The sequence below is a fragment of the Patagioenas fasciata genome, chromosome 8, assembly GCF_037038585.1.
Source record: "Patagioenas fasciata isolate bPatFas1 chromosome 8, bPatFas1.hap1, whole genome shotgun sequence".
NCBI lineage: Eukaryota > Metazoa > Chordata > Aves > Columbiformes > Columbidae > Patagioenas > Patagioenas fasciata.
The window spans coordinates 37,641,409-37,662,015 of NC_092527.1; the positions used below are offsets into that span (position 1 = coordinate 37,641,409).

A 20,607-nucleotide genomic window follows, 5' to 3' on the forward strand; every position below is an offset into this window, starting at 1 on the left:
AACCCAAACCAAGCAGAATTAGCAAAAAAATAACTAAAATTAATGAGGTTAGTGGCTGCTCAGGCTCCTACAAAATTGATCTCTAGAGTTGTAGATCATGTTGTCTTCAAAAGGCAGCAAATAAAAACGAACAGAAAAGTTCCTCCACTTCTTGAAAAAATTGATTTTTTAGCTTTTAAGGGTAAAGAGACATCTTTTGGAAGAAGGAGGATTTGAGAAATAAGTTTCAATATGAAAGTGACCTGAAAATGGTATTGAGTATTGTGCTATGATTCACAAGCAGATTCCTTCAGAAGAGAGTTGGAAAAGATGTCAGCTGCAGGTTATTTCTTGAGTTCCCACTTGCACAAATTCAATTGTGACTAAAAGCAGGAGAAAAACAATTAAAAAAAAAAAAAGAGGAACAGTATTATTGCATCTTCTGTGACAAAGTGACAACCAAGGCATTGCAAAAATGTGGTTGTCATTATGATCCTGCCAACTTTGGCCATCTAGTCACATATTTTTCACTATAAAAATTAACAAATAATTACTAGCCGTCTACTTTGAAGGGAAACAAACCCCCGGATAGTGCACGTATGTCAAGTAACGTGCCTAGAGCGACATGATTCTGGCCATCTTATTGATGCTGTGGCACAGAAAAACACTCTGGGTGTTTCAAAGCTCTGCAGCCTGGTCTGATCTAGTGCCAATGCTCAATGTGTGTCAGCCTGGGTGGCTTTGCCAAGCATGAGTGACAAACAGCTTGGGGACAGGAGGGAGGACAGGTTGTGTTAGGTAGAACTTGGTGTCTTGTGGTGCAAGGCAAGTGCCTCATGATTGAGCAGCAGCATGGTGGTTATGGCTAGAGGGCTGTCACTTGCATTTTGCCATTTATGAGGTAACTTTGGAGTAGAAATGACTGTGGTGAAAGGAATCTGCAGGATCTGGCGGTGGGTGCTGCAGCCTCAAGTTGTGCCAGGGGAGGTTTAGTCTGGACATTAGGAAAAGGGTTGTTGGGCATTGGAACAGGCTGCTCAGGGCAGTGGTGCAGTCACCATCCCTGCAGGGGTTTAAAAGGCATTTATATGAGGTTCTTAGGGACATGGTTTAGTGCCAGAGCTAGGTTATGCTTGGACTCGATGATCCTGAGGGTTTCTTCCAACCAAAATGATTCTATGATTCTTTGATTCTCTGATTCTACGATTCACACACCTGGCGATCTGCCAGGGAGCCATTTGTGTGCTGAGGTGACTTCAGGTACCCCATTCACTGGTGACAGACACGTTTCCTTAGATCTGACCCCCAAGGCAGGGGAGACTCTGGCATCCCCACAGCACATTTCCCTTCCACGCTGTGTGAGTCCACGCCAGTGAGGCACAACCCGTGTCCCCAGGCCCGGGTGCCTCTTCTGGGGTTGGCGGAAAGACCGTGGGCTCGGGTGGACACCAGACACCCGGCCCGGTGCCTGAGGTGTTGGGAGCGGGCAGACACAGCACTGACAGCCCCAGCCCGGGGCAGTGCGGCTGCCCCGGCTCAGCGCAGCCCCTAGGGCGGCGGCGGGCGTGGCCGCCCCCGGAACTGCCGTTCACCGAGCCGCGGGGCCCCGGCGGAGCCCGGCGGGACGGACCGGCGGCACCGCCGAGGCGGCATTTCCTGCGCGGCGGCGCTGGGCAGGGCCGGGACGCGATCGGGCAGCGGCTGCTCGGGTCCCCCCGCCGGGCCCGGCGCTCCCCGGCCTCGCCATGCAGCGCTTCACCGTGAACATCAAGCTGCCGGCGCGGACCCTGACGGGCGCCCTGAGCGCGCCGAACAAGGGGGCGGCGGACTGGTGAGGGGCCGGGCGGTGGGACAGCGGGGGCGGCTGCCGGGTTCGGGAGGGAAGGGGGCGGCTGAGGGGTCCCGGGCTTCTCCCCGCGGCGTCCCCCGGGCTGTCCCGCGGCTCCTTCGCCGCGGTTGAGGCTTCTCTCCCCGGGTCTGGCTCCTCCCACTCCGGGCTCTTGTGTTTTTCATGGAATCGCAGAATGTCCTGGGTTGGAGGGGACCCACAAGGATCATCGAGTCCAACTCCTGTCCCTGCACAGACAACCCCAAAATTCACGCCATGTGTCTGAGGATGTTGTCTAGTCTGTTCTTGAACACTGTCATGGTGGGGCCGTGACACCTCCCTAGGGAGCCTGTTCCAGTGTCCAGCAGCCTCTGGGTGAAGAAGCTTTTCCTCGTGTCCAACCTGAATTTCCCCTGGCACATCTTTCTGCCGTTCCCTCGGGTTCTGTCGTTGGTCACTGAAGAGAAGAGTTTGGCACCTGCACCTCTTGGGGTTCCTGCACATGGACACGCTGTGGTGGTGTGTCTGAGGCAAACAAACCCTCCTCTGCTGGGCAGCGTGCAGGCTGCTAGACCCCTCGTCCTCTCCCCTTTCTTAATAGAACCACAGATCGGTTGGGGTTGAAGTGACCTCTGGAGATCACCCGGTCCAACCCAACTGCTAATGCAGGGTCACCAGAGCAGATCATGCAGGGTCATGTCCAGGCGGGTTTTAAATGTCCCGACAGCAGGGACCTGCTGTGGTTGTTGCTCTCCAGTGAGAACAGAGCCATGGCCAGAGATGAGCGTGGACTGGACCCTCCTGGCAGTGAGGTTTGATCTCTGGGCAGAGATCTTGGTGATACAACCAGCTGTAGGGATCAGAGCAGCTTCTTCTGGCTTCTATTTTTGTTATTTTTGAGACTTGATGTACATTTATTTGGTTTTGTATTCATTGCTTTGAGCGATGAGTTTGCCCAGCTGTGCTATAAACTGTTACCCTAATACTGCTAAATCTTAGGGAGACAAAATAAATGAACTGAAGCAAGCAATTTTGTAAAACCATGGCATTTAGGTTTGTCAGCTTGCAAAGCAGTGAACACTGAAGTTCTCTCAAGTTCTTAATTTGAAATTTAGTTTTTCTCCTTTGACTATTCTCACTTACTTGGTGTTCACCATAACTTTATAATTGGCATTGGTGGCCATGTTAACCTCTCCTGAAGTCAGACAGGCCTCAGCAGATTTTCAATGCTAATGATTTTTCACATCCTCCCTTTTTGTATCAAAAAAAATGCAGTTAGCTATATAATTTCAAATATATTGCTTGCCTGCATGCTTATGTATAAAATTTGGGAATATTCTTCATAAATTCGTATGAGATGTCTTAAACTTAGAGATGACAATTTTTATAGACAGACACAGAGGTGCTTTGCGGTGGCTTAGGGTTCCATCAGCATATGGTTCAGCAGACAATACAGCAATGGCACTTTATAATGCTTTTGCATTTTATGTTATTTAATTATTTTTGCTGTTTGATGTTTTTGTCTCTCGTAGTGTGCATTCAATTTACAAAAAAAAAAGCCTAATTCTTGATGTAAAGTGGGTTTTTTTAATGAAAATATATGCTTTTCTAGGGGCTGGCAAGGTTTGATTGCATATGGATGTCATTCTCTTGTGCTGATAGTTGATGCCAATACTGCTCAGACTTTACAGGTTTTGGAAAGACACAAGGCTAGTGTTGTCAAGGTGAGTTGTATGTGTTTTAAGGTATATTATTCAATTCTGGTGTATATATTATTTTTCTAATTCACTGTAAATACTTGAAATTATATTGTACTTGATTTTCACGTAAAATCTGTTGTAAAATACCCATAATTTATTTGATCTCTTTTATAGCTAAGTCAAACTATACATGCTGAAATTTGAGCTGTGGTTGATAGTTATACCTTTAGATGTATAGAAACATTTGGTAGTGTTATAGAACACACAACAATGTTTCTGAGAAGGCTCTTGGCATGACATAATTTCAAAGGAACATTGCAAAATATCAAATGAATCTTTTTGCTGATGCTCTTGCTGATATTTCCTGTTGTGGTGGTAACCAGTGCACTACTTGACTAGGAAGTTTCTTTGAAGTTTTTCCTTCTTTTCTTACCTATAGAAAAGGAGCAACAGCATACCAAACCAAACTTTTATTTTAGTGGTAAAAAATGGCTAAAATTTAAGCTTAAGTGTAAGGTACCTGTACTTTGCTTTGAAGGTCATTGACTTGAAATTGCAGAGAGTTTGACTTTGGGTCAAGTGTGGAACAAGATGTATTTCTTTGATACGTCATTTCTTTGAGTGTGGAGCTGTACGTATGTTCATATGGTGTTTGTGGGAGTCTGATAACTTTGCATGGAGTGGATTATATCTGATTACCTCTACAAAGAGGAATAGAAAGAGTACTTTTATGAAAGAAAATCTAGTTCCAGGAACAATTCTTTGAATGAGAGGATTGAAGTTAGATTTGTGTCTATTCTGGTATGTTAATAAACAGTGATAATAAAACTCTTTTAATCAGGTGAGATGATAGGTTGTGAAAATTAAAAAAACAAACCAACCAAACAAAAAACCCCACAATCTACACTTGTTGTTCATAGAGAAGCAGCAACCAATACGGTAAGAATTATTTTAACAGAGGATGAGTTTGTGTGTAGGGACTTGGTTGGAGTAGTGTGACTACAGTGGGTGTTGGAGAGCCTCAGGAGCTCTGGTTGAGAGTGATGGTGTAAAGGTCACCTTTCTGTTGTTCATAACTTGGTGACAGCTCCTCCCTTTGGAAGTGATGCTTTCCAGACTTGGAATTCGCTTCAGAACAATACATACTTAACTGAGGAAGAAACAGCTTTGCAGATTTCTATAATTACTTTTTTTTAATAGCGATGTAGCTACCTGCAGGTGTCCTATTAGGTAATTTTTTATGAACAGCAGGGAAGCAGGAATTGCAACACTGAAATTTGCTGGTAGAGGAGAGTCTCCCAAGAATTCTTTGTTATTCAGTTAGAAACACACTTTGGCTTTATAGCTAGAGCTCTTTGAAGCTTGCTTGCTGTGCATGTAATATTTGTTTCATTTATTCAGCTAGGCTTTTGAGATGCATCTGGTCACACCTCTGAGAGGGGCAGCACAAAGTCTTCTGAATGCTGCTATAAATTAATTGGTGGTGCAAAGTTAGTAGTGCCTAATGTTAATTGTATTTCTATTTTTTAATGTCTTGCTTTCAATATCTGCAAAAAGTGTCTTTGGCCTCACCCCTTCTCTGCCAGGTCGCAGGACAAGGCACAGCTACAGCGTCATTTTTGTAGTGGGTAAATTCCCATTAGCTTAGCATTGAGGTTTCTTTATCGTGTTGGTGTCTTTAATCTCTCTTAGGAGAAGTTTACCTGTAAAGCAGATAGCAAAACAAGTCCATATTGAATAGATAAGGAGTCTGTATTATCTCTTTATAATCTTTGGAGACACGTAAGCAGAATATTTCAAATTTCGCGACACAGAATTATTCTAAGTATTGCTGATTTACAAGACTCTGCAACTTGAAATCCCAAACCAGAAAGTGTGGAAATCAGTGGTGGCAACATGAAAAGGATGAAAAAGATAACAAATGCCAGGAATAGCTTGATATGAGACAACATGTAAGTGAAAGACTAACCTTCCTTCCCAATACCACAATATATTTGACAGATTAGGGAAGTGACATGGTTTAGGATGTATATGAAAGTTGGATGGTAAATTTTCAACTTGCATTTGTTTGGAAATCAGTGGTTATAGGTTTGTGGTTGCCTACAGAAGCTTAAACATTGCCATTTAGTTTCTTCTAAGTATTTGAGTAAAAGTTTTATATATATAACATATATATATATAGTTTGTTATAGTTACTTTTAGCAACAGGGATTGTTGATTTATGTAATTTGAAAATATCAGCCATACAGTTATGCAGCACAGTTGCAACATATCTTAAATTTGCACAACTGACGGTAGCTTGAAGGTATGGTTACACAGATCCTATTAACTATTACTATGCTTTTTTTGAGTTAGTGATTGTTTATCCTTCTGAAAGATATGAAGTATGGTGCCGTATTTTTGCCTCCTTTGACCACTTTCCTTCTGTATTTTCAGGTTAAATGGGCCAAAGAAAATTACCATCACAATATTGGCTCTCCGTATTCTTTGCGTTTAGCTTCTGCTGATGCTGCTGGAAAAATAATTGTGTGGGATGTGGCAACAGGAACAGCTCGTTGTGAAATACAAGAACATGCAAAACCAATTCAAGGTAATAGTAGTGCATGGAAGTTACTGTGTGGAGCATCATTACAAATCCATCATCTAGGTTTTGCAAACTCTACTCATTTCCGCTGTTGAATTTTAGTAACTTTCTCTGTGTTTATCTACTCGTTTTCTGTGTAAATATGACTTGCTGTCTCCCAGTGGATGCTGTGAGATTTAATTTATTATGATAGTATTTTCCAAATCTGCCAAAAAGTTACAGTCTATTTTTATTGATGTGATTGATTGAAATAGTAATATTTACAGTGTCAAGTACATACTCCTGCTTTTGAATTGGTGGAGTAGTGCAGTTTGCCTTGCACTTGAGTGCTAATGCCATCTGTAGTGGTGTAGTACTTCCACTAAGATGTGAAAAGTGCTTGTGGAAATTTTTGCGTAAAAGACAGCTGTAAATTAAGTAGGTTTCGCATATAGTTGGAGTTAGTAATATGAAGTCTTGAAACTGCGTATGACACATTTGATTTAGGTTTCTAGTGTCATTAATTAGACGTAAATGACAAGGATTAACACTAACAGTCAAGAGAAAGAGGAGATTTTGAGATGGTGTAACTAACTGCTTTTAGCTTTCATTTGAGAAGATAGTTTAGTGGCGGTGTTTGCTGCTTTTGATTTTGTTTTGTGGGTGGTGGCCCAGTGCCACTCGGAAGGTCTGAAAAATACCCCTAAAACTACCCAAACAGTTCTGGGCAGCTGGATGTTTGAAGATTTTTTTATCCCATTACCAGAAAAAGAAAAATCTTGGTCTCATTCATTCATTTCACAAACCTCTGGGGGAAATAAAAACAAGCAAAACAAACAACAACAGAAAACCAATGAACAAACCAAAACCCAAACAGACATACAAAACCAAATAAAAGTGCCTAAAACAAACTAACCAACCAAAAAAAAAAACAAAAGGAAAAACTAACCAACCAACACCCCACCAAACAAATAAACAAGCAAGCCTGGAGAAATGAACTGTGCATTTATGGTGTTGTAGGCTATAGAGGATTTATGTTTGCTTGTGCTGGAGGCAGAAATGTCTAGAAGCCTGGCACAGAGGTAAGTACTGTCCTAATTGGTCTGATGAAGGATAGAGAATGGAAAACCTAGCCACTGGCCAGGTATAACACAATTAAGAGAATAGATTGGAAAGAAATAATTAAATGTCATTTTCTCCGCTTCTTTATATGCTCATCAGTTAGTAAGGTGTCATCTATCAAATGCTCCCTTTCATTAGTTAGCAACTTGTACTTCATCAATGAAAAGGTTAAGATAGTCCTTCCAACTCAGAACAGGGAATCAAAAGATGGAGTCTTGTCCTTGTTGTATCACACACTCAGTATCATTTTTACTATTGCTTCGATTGGTGCAGTTTGTGGTTGATAGTGGTATCTCCTACCATTGTGAAACTTGGTTTTTTTTGGGTTCTAATTACATGTGGTAGACACTTTTGTGTCTGGTGCAACCCCTGCTGACAGAGCTGACCAGGGGCTGCTCTGCTTGCAGGGCTGATGGGGGCAGGGGGCTGCGTCCAGCATCTAACTGGTCTTCCAGAATCAGCTGGGAGGGATAACGCTGCAAGTACAGCAGCATCTACATCTACTGCTGCGTGTTCTGGACTTCTGTTAATTGCTACTGCTGTCCACGCTAGCGATGTCTGAAGTAGAATTTAGATCGCTCCCCCTTAACCCCACGCCAAGAAACTGCCATAATGAGTGTCTACGAATAATTTATAGTTTATTTGTACTATTTTAAAAAAAACTTGTGATGTGGCTTGTGTTATACCTGTTTCTTACTTTGAATTCTGTTATATGAAAGGCCATGTATGATATTGGGTTGTTTGGTTTTTATTATTATTTTTTGCAAAGCCTGCAAAAGTAGATACGATACTATAAGTCTGACAGTGGGACACTGAAAATTTGTTCTATTGACTGCAGTTAATTTCATTAGTTTCATTTCCTTTTTTTGTGTGTGTTATAAATTGCGTTTTATTTACTCTTGACACTGATTCACTGAATGTTTGGTGGGGTTTTGACCATGCCATATGAAGATTTCTCCGGGTTTTCAGACCTAATGAAGTTTTTTCGGTCTGTTGGGCAAGAAAAAAAGTCAATAAGCAACAATTAAAATCCTGTTCTGTCCTCAGTCCCTGATTTGATTCAGCGATAACCTCTGACAAAAGCAGTTTTTTTTTCCTTTCCATCTGTTCCTGAGGCCTCTGGGTGTTTTTTACAAGCCTGTAGAAACTGGTGCGAATACAGAGTGTGCTGCTGGTTCTCTGGGTGTTACTGCAAGACCTTTGTGGGATAACAGTTTAGGATCTAAACTCTGCAATCTCCTGGGAAGGAATTAACCATTTGTTAACTTACAGTGTAACTAATTAGGACACACATGGCTGGTGTTTTTTTTCCCCTCTGAAATCCAGTGGGTAGCACTTATCAGCTCTGAAAAAGCTGAATGGGTAAAACACACGAATGGCTGAGGAAGGAAGTTTTTTTTGACATCTTGATACATATAAACACGCTGTGGAGAAGCTGTGGTTTGGTGAGGTCATGCAGCGAGCAGCTGGACCGGGGACATTTCACCCATTGCCTGACCCATTCTGTTGTTTCAGCCTGCTCCATGGATGGAGCACATTGGTGGCTCCAGCTCCTTCCTACTGACCAAGGTGTCTCTCTGTTCCTATGGACAGAAAACACAGTCTTCTGTGTCCATTTATCTGGAATGTTTAAATGATGCCCAGCTGTTACAGTTAGCAGCCGTAACTCTTCAGACTGGCTGGACCATAAAAGTACTGAAATTGTTTTCTTGATTGTGTGTTACAGTCAGTTTCAGTTTACTCTTAAACTTCAGACTCGTGTTAAAAAGTGTTTGAAGTGGAGAAGACATCAGTTTCTAGGTCCCATATGGATACTATCTCAAATTTTAATTTGGGATTCTGTATTGGTGTCATCTCAGATACTGATTGGGATGTTGTACAGTTCTTTACCTTTGGGCTCTGCAGTTGTTCTGTACAAAACAGGCAGTTGTTTTGGGTAGGAATTCAGTGAATGAAAATATTTGGCTTGTTCAGATTGGATGTGGGTTGTGTGCACCTGTGTGGACACATGTAACCCAGTGTATTGCTGCTTGTTCAAGACATAAATTCAGGCTGTAAAAGGAACTGATTTTTTAGAACTGTTTAGAAACATCTTGTTCCCAAGAAGTTGCCATATTACAGAAGAAAAATAGCTTTAAAATAGATCAGATTTTTTCTGAAAATTAATTTCACTGTTTATTCTTCCCTCTTTCTTTTGACAGACATGCAGTGGCTGTGGAATCAAGATGCTTCTAGAGATTTACTGCTTGCTGTTCATCCGCCCAACTATATTGTCCTGTGGAATGCAGACACAGGCACCAAACTTTGGAAGAAAAGTTACGCTGAAAATATTCTGTCTTTTTCATTTGACCCCTTTGATCCATCACGCTTAGCTTGTAAGTTTGCATGTATAAATTGTGTGGCATGAATGTTGAAATTGAGATTAAAGTAATGGATTGAAGACAATGATGTCATTAATGCCAGGAAGTCTCAACATAAATACGAGAGAGTCTTTGGTCAATGTGGAATTTTCTAAAATAAGATGCCATTGCGTGAGGGGAGTGGAAGAGTAGACATGAGTAGCAAAGTTAGAGATCTGAAAATAGATGTTTGAGACAGCAGATAGGGAGCTGGAGGAAACCAAGCATAGAGAGCCCTGTTAAACTGACACAAAAAGCTATAAAAGGATGGATGCTGAGGGAGAATCCAGTGAAATGAGTAGAATAAGAATAAATGGTGTTTTTGACAGAAAGGATTTTTTTAAAAGAATGGAGTGTGAGCGTCAGTTTCAGAAGTAATTCACATGTCAAGGGGGATCTAGTGCAGATTTATTGACGTCTTACCAGAAAGAAATTGAGAGAAATAAGAGAGTCACCATTTTATTCTTTAATTTAGCTTGATTACTCCTGATCTGTAATGAGACAGTGCAGTTTCCATATCATTCAAACTAAGAAAATAACTTTTTTGGTATAAACATGTGGTGAAGTCTTTGCTACATCTTTACAGCTTAGCTGAACCTTTATGCTGCAACATAAATAATGTGAGTTAATGATTCTTTGAGCCATGCTCTGCATAACAAAAAATGGTGATATAGCCAACCTGGGTGACCCTGCATTCTGTTTGCGTTGTGAAGCTTAAATAGTTGACGAGAGAGAATAACTATACTGAACAAACAAGAGGTTTCTGCCAGTAATTCCCACAGTATTTTCTTAGTATTGACTTAATTTTGAAAAATTCCATTTTGTGGATATAATCAATTGTAAGGGACCATCTGTGGCTTTTTCAGTAGAAGGTGCCTGTTGTCTGGAATGATGAGTTTTCTACCTAGTAAAGTATTAATAAAGTTATTAGCCTTTCTCCCCACCAAAATTCCATTAAAAGGGAACACCCACAATCAAATTTCAGTCTGTATTTTGCTCTAATGAAAGTTGTTTTTCTTGGTGCAGTGCTCACCAGTGAAGGAATAGTGTTCATCTCCGACTTCTCTCCTTCCAAAGCTCCTGCCAGCTCAGGGAAGAAGGTTTACATCTCTAGTCCCCATTCCAGTCCTTCTCACAACAAGTTGGCTGCTGCTACAGGGGCCAAAAAGGCCCTTGATAAAGTAAAAATCTTAATCAGCAATGAAAAACCAAGGCAAGTTGCAAATATTTATTCTCAGATAATGTTTTGTATACCTGTGTATTTTATAGATAAAGTCTGTAAGATAATTAGTTTTAAAAAAGAAAATTCATTGTGGTAAGCAGGTGGTTGGGTGTCCTGTATGAGGAGAGTGTGTAAGGATGTAACAGCAACAGTCATTCATCCTGTTCCGTTCATAAAAACAGCCTTATCATTCCAACAGGTTTTACAGAAGTTAATGACACAGTGTTGTCATGCAGGTGTTAATTCAGAAACAACAACAAAAAAGAAAAAGAGCTAAGGTCATTCAATTCAATTGTGGAATGAGAAGGGATGTAATAAGAGAATAGAAATTCTGGAAGTACTGAGACCTGAGAAGAGTTGTCATTCTGATGTTGGACGTGATACTGCAGTAGGAGGCATACTTTAATTTAATAGTGTATAAATAAAATTAGAATTTATACATTTGGCTATTTTCTGACCTCTTAAAACTAAAGTTGTTGCGTTTTGAGATTTTTTTTTTTTTTCCTTTGGAAATTCTCTGGAGCACTTTCTTTTATGGATGTAATTTTTTTTTCGTTTTCTATTTCCAGTTTAAGTAGTAAAAATATTCTTGAGTGTCCGGCGAATTAGAGAATAAACTAATCAGACTGTATTATCAGGTAGCACTTGACACCAAAACTCAGTGCAGATATGAGATTCACATTCTGTTTAAATAAGGTGTTTAAATAGCAATCTGGAGAGCAGACTCGAAGACACTTCCTCTGGTAATCATTTAAGAAATTGTCATTTTTGTATAAAGTTAAAGGGCATGATCTTGTAATTTTGTGTTCCATCATGCCTAATTTGTGCTGCATTGGACAGAATTCTGGATTTGTGAACACTGAGATAGTACATAGGCTACTGCAGCTTTGTGTATGCTCTGTAGTGACAGCAGATCAGCAAAAATACCATTTTTCTGCATTCTCCTGTTTGTATTTTAAGTTGTATATGAATATCGCTAAGAGTATGAGAGTTTTCTCTTCCTCCTTTTCCATCCAAAAAGAGTAGAATGGGAAAAGGAGAAGAAAAAGAATATAGCGGTTTTCTATTAGTTTATGTTAGTTTAGGGAAATTTTGAGGAAAGAGGAGATTGTCAGGTGAGTGATTGCAGGGAAAAGGTGAATAATTCTGCAGCAAGGAATGAGTGTAAGGGAAGGTTATTGTGTGGTAGATCAAACTAAACAAAACCCCCCGAAAGGATGATACATTAAATCAGTTCAGAGATTCCTGGACACAGTATGACGCTGATTTTCTTCAATGTGGCTTAAATGCAGTTAATTGAATTGCATATACCTAATGAACCTTGTTACATTGCAGCCAGTCTTCTGTTAACAATCAACAAAATGATGAACATTCCTGGTCCTTGCTACTTTCTTTGATTTTATAGACTGGTATATTTGATAGGCTAGTTCTATTCATTTCAAAGTAAAGTAATAATACATAATAATCTAAATAGTGAAGTAAGCAGTACGTTTAAGGGTAATTTCCCATGAATACCAAGGATAATCTCCCATGAATACCAGTAAATGTCATGGCAGCTAGCACTGTTCATAATTGAATTGCTTTGTATTTGAGATGTGCAAGAATCACCCTTGTTCCATTTGAATTACATATTATTTTAGAAATTACTCTATAATCTGATTCAGATCGTAGTCAACAGTCTGCGTGTTTCTTAAAGGTCAGTGATGCTTTGTGCTGCTGTAGCGATTAAATGGAAATTTACAGTTCCCCAGTGATGAAAATAGGGAATACTCGAAAAACGCAGCTGTGGGAAAATTTATGCCGTTAATTTTATTTTGAACTTGAAGTATTTGTTGATACCGAACTTGATTAAAGTTTATATCTTTTCACAGTGCTGAATCTGTAACACTCAACGACTGTCTTCAGTTGTCATATTTGCCTTCCAAAAGAAACTACATGCTGTTATTGTATCCCAGAGAAATCTTGATTCTTGACTTGGAAGTGAATCAGACAGTGGGTGTGATTGCAATTGAGAGAACAGGTGTGCCTTTCCTACAGGTAAGGAAAATTCAATTGGTTTCTATCCTTGTCACAGTTTATGAAGATCGTATGTATGTTCTTGACCCACTGATAGTTGTGTTTTGATGAGTTCTAGAGGAGGAAAAGACATTTAGCTCACCAGGGGGAAAAGTGACCCCTGAATCCCTGTTTAATTCAGTTTTCTGAAGTCTGCAGGAAACCTGCCTCATTTTGTGATGTTGCAAAAGTTACCGGTGTGGAAAAAGTGCTGTGGAAAAAGGACATTTTGTTCTCTGGTGCTTAAGCTGCTTACACACAAGTTTAATACTTGTTCCCTGAGCATCTGCCTCTGCTTAATTAGATACCTAAGTCTAGTCTGATGTCTTATTGAAGCAACTTTATTCTCTTGGAACCGTGAATTCTGAAACCAAAAAAGAAAGTGTGGTGGTGGTGTTGTGTGTGTGCGCTTCATTTTTGGTTTTGTTTTTTTTAATTAAAAGTAATAGCTAAAAAGATCTATGAATACATCAATGTTTAAAAAAACCCATCAGTTAAAAACTTCCAATGAATTTCTCAAACTGATGGACTTCTTTAGTCACAAGTACTGTAGCTAAAGAAATTCATTGAAGTGTTGCATAAATAGCAACATTTTTAGTGACTTGCTTATACATTAGAAATTATATGTTCATTTGCAAAGGGTAACATTTTGATAACACAATATAACATGGTATCTCTTTCCCTAGGTAATTCCTTGTTTTCAGCGTGATGGGTTATTTTGTCTCCATGAAAACGGTTGTATAACTTTAAGAGTTCGCAGATCTAACTGCAGTATAACTGGAACTCCAAATGAAGAGCCAGGTAAGTTTTGTGTCAAAAACGTCCGAAAATGAACTTTGAGGCATTTTAATTAATATTTTGGTACCAATATTAACCATTATGCCTCATACAGGAATGTGAATTACAGCCCTTCTGTGGTTTTTTCTTTTATGTTATATTTAAATTTAAATATATGCTAAATTCTCCCCAAATTGTTTTTAACTTCCCTGAAATTTAGTGCAAACCAAAATATCCTGAAGATCCTTTCATCACTAAATAATGCTTATATTATGAAGTGCTAAACAGTCACGTATACAAGAAAGTTTTAGGTAAAAGATTTTTAGTTTGCTCTTTTTATATACAAGAAGAAACATCTTTTTTCAGGAAACACAAGGTATTGGAAATAATTTGTTCAGTTAGAAGAAGTGATGGTAGAACTAAGACATGGGTTTAAATTTAGATTAAAATCTAAATTATTAAACCTTTTTAATGCAATGTTACTAAGAACAGCCTTTTAAATATAATGGTGGAAACTAGAAAAAAGAAGGGAAAACATTGTTCTGTAAATGTAGATAAATTCTGTTGTTGTTGTTGGAGTTTGTTTTGTTTACTTTGGTTTTGGTGGTTCGGTAATGTCTGGTGAGCTCCATGTTTCAAGTTTATCAGTAAACCAAATGAGTTCTGGATTGCAGGGAGCAGATGCACTTTCTGCCCAGAAATGACACAGTATTTTATTTAGATTTTGCAAGATTCATGTAGAATAAGATATTTCAAAGGCAAAGTTACATTTTGAAGAACTTTTCAAAGCTGCGTTGTGTACAGCAAACTCAGCAGTATATATTTTCCCCATTACTTTTCCTAATTGTTGCACAGAAAGATATGGATTTCCGCCAAAGGGCTCAGCCATTCTGCAAATTTACCTCTGTTGACAGATCACATCGTATGTTTTCCATGATAATTATTTTTCCTCTGTGGGACACTGATGTTACAGATCCAGACCCAGTTCAGGAGCTGATTTATGATTTAAGAAGTCAGTGTGATGCCATCAGAGTCACAAAAACCGTTCGACCCTTCAGCATGGTGTGTTGCCCGGTGAATGAGAACTCTGCAGCTCTCATAGTCAGTGATGGCAGGGTAATGATCTGGGAATTAAAATCCAGCGTTTCTGCCAGAAATGTGCGTAACAGGTAATGGGATTTATTTTTCTTATCAAAAATTCCATCTGTTACATTTACAGGTGGCATGTGGTATTTTATTATATTCTAAAAGCAACAGTGTATGGTAGTGTATGTGCTGTATGCGTGTATGAATCAAAGAGGAACAAAATATATCATCCAAATAGATTGGTTCTCTTGCTTTGGGGAGGTGAAGGAACCGTATTTACTATATTTAAAAAATAATTCCATACTAAATGCTTGGAATAAGGAAACACAAGAGAGGAATGAATATTTACATTACTTTGAGAGAAAATGTGATTTTCTTTTGGCTTTCTTCAGGCTATAGCATTTTCCTCAGGAATGAATCATTCACTTTCAGTCGCCTGAAAGGACTTCAAAATGAGTCTGGAATGGACTGTGCTTTTTGCTTTTAGTAGGGGAAAGGTTTTCTGCTAGATTGTGTGAATTTGACACAGCAATACAAAACTGCACAGCAGGTGGTATGAACAATATTTTTATATATAAAGCCTTCAGAGTTTTAGGTTTTGAGCAGTCTCTGAAAGCACTGTATAAAGTAATATAGTGTGTTAAGGCCATTCTGCTGCAATAAACCTTTAAAGTACCATTGAATAAAATAAATTACTGCCAGAAAAGAAGTACGGAATACTTAGTACACTTTGATATGTCGGAAGTACCAGATTTTCAACATAGATGCTTTTGGTGTTAATCAGTGATATGATGTTTTTATTCTTCTCCAAAATATTGTTAGGTGGATTCTTTGTGATGTGTATCCAAGAGAGCTGTTCATGATCCGTATGTTGCTGGGTTTTACTTCTTGGATTCTTAGGTTCATTTCTAAAACATTGAATTTTATCATGATTATATAACCAGGAAAACTAATAATATAAGAAGCACTGAGCCTAGAGGATTCTGGATACGGTTGGATTGTACTGAAAAGTAAAGCCTGTTTCTAGTTGGCACAGAGTCTTTAATGGATTTTGAAGGAGTCTTCCTCCATTAGCTCTTGATCTTCCTGGATTTGTGGTCTTTGCTTATGGCACAGCCTCATCCTCAGCCCAGTGAGACATGGTTGCCAAGGCTGCGGAGCTGTTCGAGTCCCTTTTAGTCACTTTTAGATGTCAAAAAACCAACACAAAAACCCAATGCATAGATATTTCACAAGACTGTAACCACTGGTAATACTGAAAGTTTCTATAGTGGTTTTGGATATGCAGAGACAATCATGTCCCATGTGTTTAGTGAAAAGCTTTGCTTCAGTTACAGATTTTGTTATCTGGCACCTATATAAAAAATATATAGGTGAACAAAAAACATTCCCCCAATTTGGAAATCTGTTCTTAAATGTCAAAATATCTATGTTTGTTCCTTAGCTCCTATACATTACCATAGTTCTACATATTAAGACACAATATATTTAAAAGCTTCCGTCCAATGCTTAGGCACACTTCAGAACAAGGACTACATCTGTCTGTTTCGTACAAATACCTCTGTAATGAGGATGGAAGTTATTTTAAATTGTGTATGGTTTTGTGTGCATTTTCTGCTGGTTGAGTTGTTCATGAAGTTGATGTTGGGAATAATCTTCTCAAAATATTCCGTAAGTAATAAATGGTAGGAATACTGAAAGAACAACCTGGGGGAGATACAAATGGAAGGACCTAAGTCAACGGGTGATCCAGTTTGTATTAGGAACTTGTTTTCATTTCTTTTACAGCAGTTCAAGTGCATCACCTCTGTATTCCCCTGTCTCATTCTGTGGAATTCCTGTAGGAACATTCCAAAATAAACTTCCAGACCTCTCGTTAGACAACATGATTGGTAAGAATTTCTTCCACTAGTGTTACTGCTACTCATTTCTACAATTTTTGAATCATTCTACATCTCAGCTTCCTTGGGAACTACATGTGTTAGAATTGTTTTCTGTGCAACATAAGTAGTAATTCTGAAAAAAGAGAATTCCTGTTTGCTAAAGAAATTATCAGATTCTTACAAAGATTAATTTGATATTGAGGACCAGTGTTAGAAGCTCATTGTCTTTGAGGAAAAAAAAAATAATTTTAAAAGGAATTTGGCTGAATTGCCTTCATTTTCTAAAAGTAATCTTGAACAGATGAACACAATTTAAACTAGCCCTGAATTCTGGAAGAATAATTAAATGGTTGCACTTTCTTTTCTTCTTCTTCCTTCCTTTATTGGTTTTTTTTTTTTGCTTTTTTAGTGTTAGTAAAGAAAACTTGTATTGGAGAAATTACCTGAAGTGCAGTCTTCTAAAAAGTTTTAACATACAGAGTTCAACTGGAGGCAGTGCCTCTTTAAATAAACATTGCTAATATAAATGGTATTAATTTATGTGTTTTGGTTTTTTTTAAACTCCTGTGTCTGATACCTCTCCCTAACACCTCAGATTAAAACCGAATGCTAACAAGAGCTTTAATTTTTAAGCAGGGCAAGGCACAGTTGCTGGAGAAGAACAATTAAAAGGTTCTTTTCTGCAAGAAGTGCACCTCAAATTTCTGCTGACTGGGCTCCTTTCAGGCCTTCCTTTGCCTCCATTTGCCATCCGCATGTGCCCACCTCTTACAACAAAAAATATTAAACAATATGAGCCCATCCTTGCTGTTGGTAAGTGTCTTGAATAGTTTATTCGTTGCTCTGAAAATAATGCATTCCAGATTAAATACAAATATAGTTACTAATACAGAAAAAGTTGTATTTTTTGATATGGTGTAACTAATCACAAATAGTGACCCTTGTCTTCGTTTGCATCCATGATAGTCTTTGGATTCTCTTTTTCCTGCGTTGGGTTTAAGTAATACTACCTGAACAATTGAAATATATTGGCAAGTTTGTATTTATCGTTTCATTTATTATGATATTGGTCTGTTGATACACTTAGTGTTTTACATGCTGCTCTCATGTAATTATAAATAAATATGGACTTCAGCAGCACTGCATTACTAGAATATATAAATGACTGTACCTTTGTTCTGCTGTAAGTACCTAAAAATACACTTGAACCACTTTATTTTTCCTGAATGAATCTATTCTGTCTTACTACAAATATAATTAAACTCATCTAGATATTGAAATAGTTACCTCTGAGCACCTGATTTATTGACTCTGAGTTCTCCCTTTTTAAATCTGATTTTTCCGGCCTGCTCTTTCAGACCACAGCAGGGATTTCACGGAGTATCCGTACAGGTTTCTGTCTTTCTCTCCAGTCAGTGCACTGGGATGGTACCCACAGAGATGCTGTAATTTAGAGATTGTAGGAGGTTGTAAAATCAGACCTCCAGATTTGAATTGTTCAAATGTCCTCTTGGTATATTTAAGATATCCCTTGGTTCTGGGCTGCCCACTCGAGACTGTGCCTGTCAGACTTGGGAGATTTTTGTTATTTTTAAGGTTGCCTGTGCTGTAGAACCTTCTAGGTTTCTGGATGGGCATGGCCATTGCGAAGGTGAATTTTACGCAGGAGCTTAAAAAGAGCATTTCACTCCAGTAATGATGCATGCTTTTGTGCAGTTCTCCTAATACTTCTGTTATTACTGACCTAAAAGTACTATCAATCTTTGTTCCGCAAAACCTAGGCAAGCTATCATTACATGATGTGATACTACTAAAATGTAGCTTTTTGGTTTATATAAGCTGTAGCTGCTAGAACAAGTGAAATATAAAGATTAGGAAATTAATAGGTAGCTATAAAGTGATGTGCAGAAATGTCTGCGGTGTTCTAGGCTTAACACACCTGAGTGGCTCCTTAGGTATCTGCTATTGCATTTAATAAAGCTGACATGAGTAAAAAGAAAAAAAATCAATTAAGTCTTCCCAGTATCTTATAGAAAATAGTAACTTTGAGTGTTTCAGAAGGATTTTGATGTAATTGAAGCTAATAGCTGCTAAGTTATTGATTTGTAATTTGCAAGAGGCTGTTATTTCAGGTATGAGAAAGCAGGATTGCTTTAATGATTTGGTAAAGTCTACCCATGATTCTCCCCTGGGATTATTGGTGGATGACAATTAATGCTCTTCCTTGAGGCATTTACTCATCTTGAATAATCAAAACAAAATGAAACATTAATTTCTCCTGCAATGGGGAGTCTTGTGGGAATGCAAAAAGAATGAAAGGATTCTCTGCAGGCCCTACAGATAGGCTCAGGAAAATGTCTTGATCCAAATGGATTTCACTGACTGCAGTGAAACTTTGGAAGATTTAGTATTTGGGATTTAAGCACTAGAAATTAAAATACCTTTTCTAAAATTGTCAAATAAAATAGTTGCAGGTGGAAAAAAAATAAAGAGAAAAAGCTGTAAATCCCATATTTTCATTGAAGTATGTAAGAAAAGATTAAAACAGGTCTATATATATAATTATTTTTTAAATCACTTTTATAGGTACAAGTAATGGCTCTGTCCTGGTGTTTCATCTGACAAGTGGACTCTTACACAAAGAGTTAAGCATCCATTCCTGTGAAGTCAAGTAAGATTTTAATTCCTACTATAATCCTTCTAGGAGACGTTGTACCAGCAATGTCGGTGTCTTGTTTCGTTGTTAATGATGCTTAAGCAAGCTGCCTGCTGAGTAGTCTACCCTCACAGTGTCTTTGCTATGTATAAGCAGTAACACACTGACGAAATTGGGGTGAAAATTACTTTCAACTGAATATTTGAACTGTATCTATCTGTGCTTGCTGATCAAGGATGCATATCGGCTGCTTCCAGTTTTTCTATGATATTGTGGTACAAAAGTCTTTTTAGCACAAGAACCATTGTTACAGTGTCTTATTTATATAACTGTCATGACTCACAGGTTGTGTCCTTTGAAATAATTCTGTTTTGTAATGCCATGGTTTGATTTCCTTTGCTCTCTTGGGGTTGAAGCTGCTACTGAGACACTTCTTGCCCTAACTGATGTAAAAATAGTTTTATCTTTAAAAGATTTTAAAGATCAAAGACAGGACTCAGTATTTATCCATCCTAAGTAAGGAACAGAGTAAGTTTTCAAGCTGTTGTACTGTTTGTGTGTACACAATGGCATAACTTGTTTGATAACTAACGGCAAAGATATTCAAGGTGAGGCTTGCTGGATACGTTTTTCAAGACAGATGTAAGTGTGGAAAATAAAATGTTTATCTTTAGTAGGAATATTAGTAAAACTTTGTGTCAGAGTTGTGACGTGAAGCCACCATGAGGTTAAGGTCTTTTTACTGTTCATTCTACAAACAGATAAGAAGGGTACAGATGACCAAGAGCAGGTAGCTCTAAGAGTTCATTATGGAAACCTACTTTGAATCTACCACCAATATTATATATTTACATTTGTGGTGTTATTAGTTGGCACCATAAGAATAGAATTTCTCTTTCTGTTCTAAACAATTTTAATTTTTTGTTTCATCCCATTAACTACTTTCAAAATTATTTTCATTTTATTTTTTGTGTTACTCTGCATGAGAGGATACTGCTTTTTTCTTATTAAGGTGATTATAGAATTCAAAGTTAAAACCACTACTAACATTTCACAGACTAAAGAAACCACAAAAACATGAAGATGGGGAGACAGGAGGAAATAAACTTTGTAAAAAAGATTTCTTTATCTTTTATTTAGGCTTCATGTATTATTGGAAGTATTATTAGTTTGGGCTTGTCACTTTGCAGAGGTTTTGCAACTTCAGAATACATTGTGCCTCTAGGAACTGTTCTTGCACAAATGGCATTTTTAGAACAAAATTTAAATGATTGTGAATTTTGTTTAATCATAAGCTGTTACCTGGGTAAGTCTCTTAAATATTTGTTTTAATTTCC

The 20,607-nt window shown here is 38.3% G+C and overlaps 1 protein-coding gene across 4 annotated transcripts in view; it reads left to right on the plus strand.

Moving 5' to 3' along the window:
* The first annotated feature begins 1,622 nt into the window (after nucleotides 1-1,622).
* WDR11 (WD repeat domain 11) overlaps nucleotides 1,623-20,607 on the plus strand; it is a 44,343-nt gene continuing 25,358 nt past the window's right edge. Inside the window, exons 1-11 of one of the 4 annotated variants that reach the window (XM_065843576.2) lie at nucleotides 1,623-1,810; nucleotides 3,420-3,531; nucleotides 5,944-6,097; nucleotides 9,394-9,567; nucleotides 10,618-10,804; nucleotides 12,685-12,850; nucleotides 13,555-13,669; nucleotides 14,619-14,814; nucleotides 16,520-16,623; nucleotides 17,248-17,427; nucleotides 19,201-19,285. In XM_065843576.2, the coding sequence (XP_065699648.1) occupies nucleotides 1,725-1,810; nucleotides 3,420-3,531; nucleotides 5,944-6,097; nucleotides 9,394-9,567; nucleotides 10,618-10,804; nucleotides 12,685-12,850; nucleotides 13,555-13,669; nucleotides 14,619-14,814; nucleotides 16,520-16,623; nucleotides 17,248-17,427; nucleotides 19,201-19,285 (1,559 nt within the window). In that variant the 5' untranslated portion in view covers nucleotides 1,623-1,724. The remainder of the gene's footprint in view (nucleotides 1,811-3,419; nucleotides 3,532-5,943; nucleotides 6,098-9,393; nucleotides 9,568-10,617; nucleotides 10,805-12,684; nucleotides 12,851-13,554; nucleotides 13,670-14,618; nucleotides 14,815-16,519; nucleotides 16,624-17,247; nucleotides 17,428-19,200; nucleotides 19,286-20,607) is intronic. The other 3 variants (XM_065843577.2, XM_065843578.2, XM_065843579.2) reach the window with 3 other exon arrangements.